Source organism: Echinops telfairi, unplaced genomic scaffold (assembly GCF_000313985.2).
Source record: "Echinops telfairi isolate 266 unplaced genomic scaffold, ASM31398v2 ScPeMD7_30;HRSCAF=105, whole genome shotgun sequence".
NCBI lineage: Eukaryota > Metazoa > Chordata > Mammalia > Afrosoricida > Tenrecidae > Echinops > Echinops telfairi.
The window spans coordinates 4,132,862-4,144,041 of NW_022103927.1; the positions used below are offsets into that span (position 1 = coordinate 4,132,862).

Below are 11,180 nucleotides of genomic sequence, written 5' to 3' on the forward strand. Positions count from 1 at the left end.
GGGGGGGGGCATCAGAACCAGTGGCCACTGAGTCGACCCTGAGTCATGACGCCCCTTTTGTGCCAGTAGAATTTGGCTCGGTAGGGTTTGGATGACGGTTTGGGGGTTGTTTTCTGTTCCACGTAGACCGGCAGCCCTGTCTTCTGTGTGGACTAGAACTTCCAAACTCCTCAGTCCTTGGTGCCACCCGGAGGACACCTCAGCCTGTGCGAGTCGGGGTCCAAAATGCCAGACCTCCTCGAACGACCTGGTGCGATAAAACCAAAACCAGGCTCACTGCCATAGAGTCCCTTGGGGGCTCATAGCGACCAGAGGCCAGGGTAGAACTGCTCTTGTGGGGTTGGGAGTCTGTAACTCTTTACTGGAGTAGAAAACCTCGTCCGTGGTTTCCAACAGCTAAGTTAGAGGTTGGCCAGCTAACGTAACCCCTATAAATAAGAGTCGCGCACCCTGGGACCATGTCCCTCGGGCTCCTGCTCTCCGAGTAACGTCTCAAAGGTCCCTCCATGCAGCGCGTTAACGGGGCTGCTTTCCGTTGCGTGACAGAAGAACATTCCTCGCCACATTGGGTTTGTCCGTTCATCTTATCAATGGGCACAGGGCAGGTTGCCTCTCATTGGTTACTGTGAGTAGCTCAGTTATGAACAAGCCTGTACAGGTGTTTTGCACGAACATGTTTTCCATTCTCTTGGGTTACATGCCAAGGGGAGGAATTGCTAGGTCCTGTGGTAAGCCAGGAGCCCCTGTGGTGGTGTGGTAACACACTGCGCTATGACCTACACGGCCCGCAGCTAAGGGGGAGCAAGACTGGGCTTTCTACTCCCGTCTTGGAACCCCACAGGGGGTCGCTCTGAGTCAGCAGTGACCTGATGGCAGAGTTAGGTTTCAGACCGGGGTTTAGACTGGCGTAGTGGTTATGTGTTGGTTATGTGGTGATGTGCAAGGTCAGCAGTTCAAGACTACCAACCCTCCCACCGGAGAAAGACGAGACTTTCTATTCCCATAAAGAGTTGCAGCCCTGGAACCCCACAGGGGCAGGGCTACCCACGTAGGGTCACTATGAGTTGCATGGACTCAATGGCAGTGTGCTTGGATGGATGATCATTCTAGGCTTCAGGGCTATACCCTTTAACCTTCTCACCAGCAGTACTCCATGGCTCTGGTCCCTCCTCGTCCTCCCCAATGTTTGTTCGTTTCTGCTGCTAATGTTTTTATCACGATGATCGTCATCCTAGTAGGTGTGCAAGGTCCGTGGGTGGCAACAGGAGATGCAATGGATGACTGACCTAAAGGTTGGCCATTTGAACTGTCCAGCGGCATCACTGAAGAAAGCCCGGGAGGTCTACATTCCCCAAAGATTGCAGCCAAGACAGCCGCCTGGAGCCCAGTGTTATCTGCCATGCAGGGGCTTACGGAGTGAGTCAGGGTTTTCACTGTGGGTTTGGCTCGCATTGCCCTGCTGACTAGAGGCATGCAGTCTCTTCCTGTGGGGGGACCATCCTGTGTGTCTTTGAAGAGGTGTCTATTCAAGTCTTTTGCCCGTATTCTGATCGGTTTGCTTGTCTTCTTGTTGAAGCACGAGAGTCCCAGACCACTCCAGGTTCGGCCCTTCTCGGATACTTGCACGCCATCTGTGAGCCCCTTTCCCATGCTGTAGGTTAGGGTTTGGGGTTCTTGACGCTACACTTGGCTGCACAAAGTCTTTGGATTTGTATCACATCCAGTTCGTCCGTGTGTTCCCCTCTTGTTGCGGGAGCCGGGTGTGGTGTCACCACTGTCTGTTCTGTTGCAAGTCCCACCCCCTTCCCTGCGTTGACTCCCCGGGGCTGTCACTCTCTTCTCGTAAACTCAGTATAATGCCCTGTGCTTCTCCGCAAGGGCAGGGGCTTTTGTCCAGTCTGCCCTCAGCTCTCTTCCCGTGGGCTGGAACAGAGCTTGGCACGCAGCAGGCGCTAACTTAATGTTTGTTCAGTGAACGTTGGCGGTGAGATGGAGGAAGACCATCTACCGTTTCCTTCAAAAGTCACCTGCCCCAGGTTTGGGACCCGAAAGGATTCATTCCAGATAGGATAACTGAACAGTTGGGCCCCCGTAGTGCCCGGTGTAGGGGGGTGGTGGCTGGGGGGCCGGGGAACCTCTTGGGGAGGGTCTCAGAAGGGCTTGACCAGTAGAGCAGACACATCTCTGAATACCCCTTCCCCTTTCTGTTCATGAAACCGAACATTTTTCCTTAACTCCCGGATACTCCCTTTGAATATATGATTTTAGCCACCATCATAGCAAACTGCATCGTCCTGGCTCTGGAGCAACACCTGCCTGATGATGACAAGACCCCCATGTCGGAACGACTGGTGAGTGGCACCTCTGGGGGTGGGGGGGTCTCTGCTGGCCTGGTGAGGGATGGGGGAGGGGAAGCCAGGGCCAGAGGGCACTCTCAGGCTTGAGATCCAGATTGTCCCCGCCCTCAATCCTTGCAAAGCTTCACGACCACCCAGCATCCGGAGAGCAAGAGCTGTCCTCGTGGGACATCCCCCACGCCCAACACCCAGCAGGGGAGGGATGAGTGACAGGCAGTGACATTGTCCAAGAAGACGTCACATTTAAAACAGAAGGCTTGCGAAGGGTTTGTGAAAGGGAGAGAGAAGAGTACAACGTGCCCCCTCACCCCCCCACCCCACCCCCCCGCTCCCTGACACACAGGCAAGCTCACCTCCACACACTTGAGTCTGCCGGACCACATCAGAGGACCGACGTCTTCCTCCATAACCACTGGGTTAACACCGGCTCCCTGGAAACGCCTGAGACTCCGCCTGGAATCAGATGCCCACCATCTATCTCACCCCTGTCTATTTCCCTTGGGCGTGTTCGAACCAGGATCATCCAAGCACGCCTGACCCACTTTGGTGGTTACATCACTTAAGACTCTTCATCCACAGCAGGATTTCCCCTCCTGCCACAGACTTGTGGTCAGAACCAGACCTGCTGCCCTGGGGAAGAGCTAGCCTTCCCAGACGTGACGGCTGCTTCCTTGCCATGCCCTGGAGCTTGGTCCTGTATCCCCTGAGACTCCAGCACATGGGTGTTGGGAGACACTTGAGCCTATTGCTCAGTAAGAGGAACTCTGACCTAGCTGCTGCCCGGCCAGCTGTGGTCCACGGCAGCTCTACAGGTCAGAACCAGGCTCCACGTGGCTTCCAGTGCCTGGCTTTGAGGACGTCGATCTCCAGGCCTTTCTTCCGAGGCACCTCTGAAGGATCTCAACTGGCCAACTGCTTTGCACTTCCCAGGGGTTCAGGAGAAACTCACCTGTTCTAGGAACATTCACTAAGATCCTCTGGATACCTCTTCCCGGCCATCCCCAACTCCCTGCTTTAAAAAACCTGGCTTGTTCTGTTGGTGCCTGTGAGTGAGGAGACTGGTCTCCATTCTCTCACTTCTTCATAACCAGCTGTAATGGCTCAGGTTTGGGGAGAAGGGATGTGAGAAATCGCTCATTCCTACAATGTGCACCAACTATTAGTGGTCTCAAGATTCTATCGTAGTGGTTAGGTGTTGGACTGCCAATTCCAAGGTCAACCGTTTGAAACTCCCAGATGCTCCACAGGAGAAAAATCAGGCTTTTGCTGTTTTTATGTCCATAAGGGAGTTACAGTCTCAGAAACCCACAGGGATTGCTCTACCCCGTTCGGTGAGACGGTTAGCGGTTGGCATCAACTGGATGGCTGTGAGTTTGGGTTTTCTTTTAGAGTTTCCATAACTTAAAAGCCAGTGGTTCTCAACCTTCCTAAGGCCAAGACCCTTTAATAGAGTTCCTCATGTGGTCGTGACCCCCGAACTAAAATAAATGATTTTCATTGCTACTTCATCACTGTCATTTTGCTTCTGTTATGAATCGGGTGACCCTGTGAAAGGGTCGTTCAACACCCCCCCCAAAGGGGTCACGACCCACAGGTTGAAAACTGCTGCTAAAAGAAGACAGCTAGTCCAACAAGCCGATGGAATCCCTGAGCCGCACAAAGAGTTCCTTTACTGAAAGGTTGGAGGGTCGAGTCCACCCCTGTGTGCCTCGGGAGAAAGGCCTGACAATCTACTTCTTAAAAAAGGAGAAGAAAGAATCCACAGAGCACAGGTCTACCCGGACGCACGCAGGGTCACCACAGACTGGAACTGACTTGATGGAAACTGGTCTCACAGCCTCTGATTTCAAGAGTAGGGTTTGTTTGTTTGTTTGTTTGTCTTTTAATGCTTGATGAGTCTAAATAAAAATAGCCTATTGAATGTAGAATAGTAAGCAAATAGTGGTGTAAGCGGCAAGCTGATATGGGAGGGAAAAGGCAATGAAGACAGAATAGGAATGGCTGCCATCAGGGAGATGCAATCCTTGGGGATAAGCAGTTGCCCATGTGGGGTCTCTGATGGCGCTTTCAGCTCTGAGGGATTGTCAGCTGGGGGCGACCAGCAGGAAGGCCTGCAGAGGCCAGGGCTGGGCACTAGCTGATGTCCACCCTCTGCTGAAGTATTCTTTGAAGACGTTGACAACCAGAGAAGCTATGCTTCTCTGTGTGTATAGGTGAGAATCATCTATCGGTTTAAGATTTGAGAATGAGGTGGGGGCATAGGGGCCCACTTTGGCAAGTTACATGGGCCTTTGAAATCTGTGTCAAGTAGAACCTTGGTCATGACAGAAAGGTTCTATCCCTGTGCTGGCCAACATGGCAGCCCCTTGAAACATGGGCAGAGTGACCAAGGAACTGAATTGTTTACCATACATCGTCAAAATGACTTTATATCTACACAACCACCTGTGGCCAGTGGCAACCGTATAGACTGGTGCAGCACTAGACGCGTGGCTTTACTTGGGGCCAGTGGGGCATGAGGCAGGTGTCTTCTCTGGGCTTCTGCTCCTCCTGCAGAAACCTCTCAGGCAAGAGAAGTCTGAGTGGGATGCTGCGTGGAGTGGTGAGGGCTGGGGAGGTGAGGGAGGTGAGGGAGGGAGACACCTTCTCCAGGTGGAGACTTTCTCTCTGCCCAACCAGAGATGCCAACCTTGCCTTCTCTCCCTTCCAGGATGACACAGAGCCGTACTTCATTGGAATTTTTTGTTTCGAAGCTGGAATTAAAATCATCGCCCTTGGGTTTGCCTTCCACAAAGGCTCCTACCTGAGAAACGGCTGGAACGTCATGGACTTTGTGGTGGTGCTCACGGGGTAAGTACCACATATTTAGACTTGTCTCACCGAGGGAGATGGAGGGCTTTGGTTGGGCATGGTCCAGGCTGGGCTCACCGAGGCAGAGAGCCCTTTGGTCTGTTGTGTGAAGCTACCTCCTTCTCCCATCTCTTTCTGCTACACCGAGAATATATGCTATATAATTTTTTAAATGCTATATATTTTTTAAAGGCGTGCTAGCTTCTTATAGTTGATTGGTTCCAAAGAGCTTTGCCTACATCCTCTCATCAAATCCTCACAATCTAATGAATTAGGAGATATTCATATTCCCAGTGTAACCTTGGAAGATAACACGAGACCAAGTAGTGCCTTGTTCTCTTAGACACCAGGTCTCCATGAGTCAGAGTCCACTGGACAGCAACTAACAACAACAATATTCCCATCTGGCCACTGAAGCCCAAAGAGTCACATTGTAGGATTGCCCAGCTAAGAAGGGGTGGAGCTGGGTTTTGAATCAGGGCTTTGAATGGGTTCGGCTGGATTCAGTCACAGTCGATGAAATGACATTGAGACAGACCCAATTTTTTTAAATGTGGGTGAACCACAGCAATATCTCAAAAACAAACAAACAAACTTACTGCCATTGAGTGAATTCTGACTCACAGGGACCCTTTACAGGAGTGGAAATCTTCTGCCTCCCAAGAAGAAGCTGGTGGTTTTAAACTGCTGACCTTGAGGTTAGCAGCCCAATGCATAACCACTACACCACCAGCTAGAATGGGAAAAATTCCAGGTAGAAGTCCTACTATAAACTTCATCTCCCTCTTAGAAAACAAGGGAAAGGTGCATGTTGCCCAGCAGCCAAATCTCGTGACTAACTGAGTTGAAAACAACAGTGCCCGGCTCAAAGATGGCAGGTGACCCTACAGCTCTGACTGTGTGCCGCCCTCCACGGCCCTGGCAGCAATTCAGTGTCAAACATCAGCTTCCTGAAGAGATTCACCATACTTCTCCCTGTTCTCTCATTCCAGGCTCCGGCCTGTGATTTACTTCATTCTGGTTAGTGTTCTAGATGACTCAAATTTTTAAAAATCTAGTCTGGTTTCTCTTCATCATCCACAACCGAACCGGTTCAAACTGGTTCAAGGCTCTTCGTTCAACCCATAATTCTATGGTTTGAGAGCTCGGGTTTTAAACTACCGTGCTGTGCATGCGTGTCTCTTTTGATGGGTATCTAGAGGTCTTGCCTTTACTTCAGGTTGGTAAATGTCTCCTGAGGACTTCCGGATACAAGGACTTGTGGTTAGGGCTGTGAAGAAAACCATTCTAAATAAGGTAGTCTCGCGACCTTCAAATTGTTTCAGAGATGTATGCAAACTGATAGTGCAGACCCTTTCTGCCATGGACCTTGTCTAAAGCAGTGCTAGCTGTGGTCACACACAAACCCCAAATCATGTAACAGACCTGAGCACAACGGAAGTGTATTTCTCCCTCTCTCCTCCAAAGGGTGATGGAGGGACCTAGGCTCCTCTCTTATTGGGGCTCCTCATTGTATCCCACGGCTCCCAAGGATTCTGTGCTTGTCTGCACCCAACCTGGCTAGAGTTTGGCCTACAGTGAACCCTCATTTATCGCGGTTAATCGGTTCTAGACCCTACCGTGATAAATGAAATTCCGCGAAGTAGGATTCCTTATTTGTAAATCAAATATTTTCGTAGTTAGCGCATAGAGGACATGAAAAAACACCCTTTAGTCACCATTACACTCGTATTACCCAATTTATTAAACGAAAAAGGGAAAATACAGTAAAACATTTTGGACATTACAATTATCATTTATTATTTATTATATTATTTATGGCATCAAGCATGTACAGTATGAGCCAATCAGTGGCAGTAATGACAGAGCATGCACTGTTACACAAAAACCGCGATAGAGTGAAGCCGTGGAAGTCGAAGCGCGAAGTGGCGAGGGTTCACTGTATATCTTTTCCACTCAGATTCCATTGGCCAGCACTCAGTCACATTACCACACCTCCCCGCTGGGGAAGCTGGGAATGTCAGGCTGTGCTTAGTATGTCAGGCGTAGCCAAACCCATCTCTACCACGCACCCTTGGGGCCTTTATTAGATCCCAGTGTAGACATTATCATCATGCTGACCCCTGGATCATCTGCCACACACCCCTGTCCTCTGAGCTAAGTCGGTCCCTTCCTTCCTAAGACTCCTCTTCCCTGGGAGAGCCTTTCCTCCTCAACATCCCATGGGTTTTGTGACTGGCCCAGGTCCTGCCTCTTTGGGTAGAAGTCCTGGTCTTTGTGCACGTACTGTTTGCCTAGGCCTGAGCAATACAGTTTGTGAGCACATGTATTGTTCCAGAGCATGTGGCTTTCTGACGAAGAAGCTGTGCCCTATTGAACTGTCTCTAAAGTATTCAGCTGTGGGTGATCTGTGAAGCATCTGGGGGTTGGAGTGGGGCTTGGTGTTCATTGAGAGTCCTGTTGTCTGTGTCAACAGTCCTGTCCTTGGGACCCGGCAGGCTCCAGGAACATGCCGTGGCGCCAGCACATCTCTCTTACCTACTCGTCTGCAAAATCACAATGTAACCAATCCTTATGTCTGGATTAATTTATTCATTCAAACCCTGTGCTAGATTCTGAGACAAGCAGAGCACAAGACCGACCAGAGCCTCTTTCCTCATGGGGCTGTATTCTGGGGAGAGGGAGAAACTAGCAGGAGGAAGGATGGGTGCGTAAGTGAATGAAGAAACCATCTATCTAGCGTGTGTGAGCCTAGGAGCCCTGCTAGTGTAAAGGGTAAGCACTTGGCTATTCAAATTCACCAGCGGCTGGGCGGGAGAAAAGGCCTGGTGATCAGCTCCGGTAAAGATTTCTGCCTAGGAAACCCCTTGGGGCAACTCTACACCGTCCAGTAGTGTCACAAGGAGTTGGACACCCGACAGCTCACAGCAGCAACCCGTGTGGTCAGTAGCTACAAGAACTCCAGCGGAGTGGACTGTGTAAGGGGCAGAGAGGGGCATGAGGCCACGGAGAAGGTGGTATTCAAAGAGCTGGAGGAGGTGAGGTAGGAGCTTGGCAGATGACTGGGGAGGCGAGTAACTGGCAGACAACACAGAACAGGCAGAGGCCCCGAGGCTGGGCTGTGTCTGGTGTATTTGATGACGACCGAGAAGGGGTGAGCCTCTTCTAGGGCCACTGTCTAGGGCAGGGTTTCCCAAAGCGGATGATACTGCTCCCCTGGGGGTGGGGGAGGAGGGTTGCAGGAAGCCACTGCCAAAGCAGGTACCTACACCTTTTCCTTCTGAGAGGACGTGCCGCCAACGTCCTCCTCAGGAGTGAGGGCTGGTGAGACTGCATTTCGTGGACTGTGGACACGTGGCCCGGTGAGGGCAGTCCCTGGAGAAAGACGTCCTGGTTGGGAAAGTAGAGGAGCAACGAAAAGGAGGAAGGGCCTGGACCAGAGGGGTGGACACCGTGGCTGCAGCCATGGACTCCCACATAAGAACCCTTGCCAGGATGGTGCCGGACCTGCCCGTGCTTCATTCTGGGTGCATAGGCTCCCTATGGGTCAGGACCGACTCGGTGGCCCTTAACGACACTGTATCTTGGATGATAGGTTTTAGCACAAATGTTTTCGATTGTGGGGAGGGAGGCACTGAGTCATTTTTTTCTTTCTGAAAAGGGGGCAGTAGGCAAAATAAACTTGGGAAACTCTGCTCTAGAAGCATTCAGCGCAGTTCATCATCTGCCCCACCATCGTCGGCTGCCCTACAGTGCAGCCCGGGACAAAACCAGGCTTGCCTGAACACACCCCTGGTAATGGAATGGTCTACCCTTACTCCAAGGAAGGTGGTCGTGTGCCAAGGTCTGCAGATGGTGGGTGCCCAGGCTTGTGTTGCGAGACCTACCATTCTCATGAGGTGGTTCCGTGGATGCCAGATGTGTCCCAACTGCAGGCAGCGCATCGTGAAAGTGTTGGAGGCATGGGCCGTGTGTCAGTAAAAAGTGAAAGAAAAAAGAAAAAGTGTGATGTCCAGCGTGCTGGGGTACAGCAAGTGGGGGCAGAGTGGAGGAGATGAGGGCAGGAAGCAGGGCCGCAGTCCGCCTGCCACGCAACCCTGACCTCACACAGCCGGAGCCCCACGCTCTCCTCCCGGCCCCTTACCCTCCCTCCTCTCACCCATCGGATGGCCTTCCGGGATTTTGTGTTTTAGCCTTTCCGTTTATGTCTGGCCACAGTTAGGACACGAGGAGGTTCCCCTAAGAAGCACACGGCCTTGCTTTGCAGACGTTAGATTGTCCTTCGAACGGCTTCACGTTGCCCTTAGGTGCTGTGGAGTCCCTTCAGCTCATCATGGGACCTCTGCCCCGGCCAGCGCCCCCTCCCAATCGTTGCTGTATTTGAATGATTGTTGCAGCCACTGTAGCCATCCACCTCGTGGACAGTCTTCCTCGGCATTCCCAAGCACCGTGCCCTTTCCCAGAGTCCGGGCGCTCCTGACAATTGACTAAAGGCTGGGCGATGAAGTCTTGCCATCCTCATTTCTAAGGAGCCTTCTGCTCGTTCGCCTTCCAAGACGTGTTGGCTCCTGCCGTGGCACCCCCCATGAGATTGGTTGGCCCGAGTGGTGTTCATACACCCACGGTCACTGCCATCTAGGACGCTGTGGTATGACTCTCTGCCCATGTGTTTAGCCATTTGGGTGGCGCCCAGCTTTGGGCTATTTAGAGCCAAGCTGCCCCTCTTCCCTCGTGAGTGTGTTTCTCTAGGGCACGTGCCCAGGAGTAGAACTGCTGAGTCGTCGACTCTACATGTCTTTAGCTTCACTCGGTTTTGCCAAATTGCTCTGCAAAGTAGTTGTGCCAATTGATGCTCCCTGGGGGCAGGCTTCTACTGGCAGGGGCTGACTTGCCCTGGCTGGTAGGGAAGCGTCTTCAAGAAACCTTGATTCCTTCTGCTGTGGCGTGTGGAACACCCAAGGGGCTTGCTTGTTGTCGAGCACGAAGTAGACTTCAATAAGGGACCATTCAGTGCAAGGATGGGCATTTAATGGGTCACTTTGTCCCTGGGGAAACTTCCAGAATAAAAGGTCTGGACTGTAGTCAAACAAAACTCACGGCCATCGAGTCAATTCGGACTCATCACGACCCTAGAGGACAGGGTAGAACTGCCCCCGTGGGCTTCTGAGACTGCAAATCTGTATGGGAGTAGAAAGATTCCTCTTTCTCCCGTGGAGTGGCTGATGATTTTAAACTATGGACCTTATGGTTAGCCACACAACATACAGCCCACGATGCCAGCAGGGCTCAGGAGCCTGGATCCCCAGGTTTGGAGGGACTGCGGGTGGTTTGCATCACCCCTTGGGTTCTGCCACCAGAATCTCATCTGCTCTTGCCTCCTCCTGCCTCACCCCCATCCCACCCCGCCAATATCCTTTGCAGTAAAATAGAAAAGAAGCCTCAGAGACTAACCCTAGCTCTCTCCTCTCTCCTTCTATAGCTGGAGAAACTCAGGCCTGCCTCTTATGCTCGCTTTCTTTTTCGATTCATTGAACAGACCCGTGTGGTCTCTCTTCCCGCCGTCACCTCCTTCTTTCATCTCTCGTGCAGCTGCTCTGAGGGGCCTGCAGATGGAAAAAAACAAAACCCAGCACCTCAAAAACAGCAGCAGCAACGTCAGCCTGCATTCTAACTCAACCAAGTAGCCTAGCTCAAAGACTCAAACTCACCTGACTGTGGTCTTTGCAGTCAGCAGCCCAGTGCACAACCCACCGCGCCAGCTGGGCTCCTTGGCCACCTTCACAGTTCCTGTAAACACCAGCAACGTTTCATTGAGGTGAAATTCACGCAACGTAAAACTCAGCCTTTAGAAAGCAAGCAACCCAATGGCATGTAGGGTGTTCGCAATGGTGTACGACCACTGCTTCTATCTAATCCCAGAACATTTTCTTTCTTTCTTTTTCAAATCATTTTATTGGGGGCTCGTACAACTCT

The 11,180-nt window shown here is 51.7% G+C and overlaps 1 protein-coding gene across 1 annotated transcript in view; it reads left to right on the forward strand.

Moving 5' to 3' along the window:
* The window catches only part of CACNA1A (calcium voltage-gated channel subunit alpha1 A), a gene marked incomplete at its 3' end in the record, with an annotated part of 251,525 nt that overhangs the window by 39,803 nt on the left and 200,542 nt on the right, over positions 1-11,180 (forward strand). The window contains exons 2-3 of the mRNA XM_045289704.1: positions 2,246-2,351; positions 5,068-5,207. Coding sequence (XP_045145639.1) covers positions 2,246-2,351; positions 5,068-5,207 — 246 coding nt within the window. The remainder of the gene's footprint in view (positions 1-2,245; positions 2,352-5,067; positions 5,208-11,180) is intronic.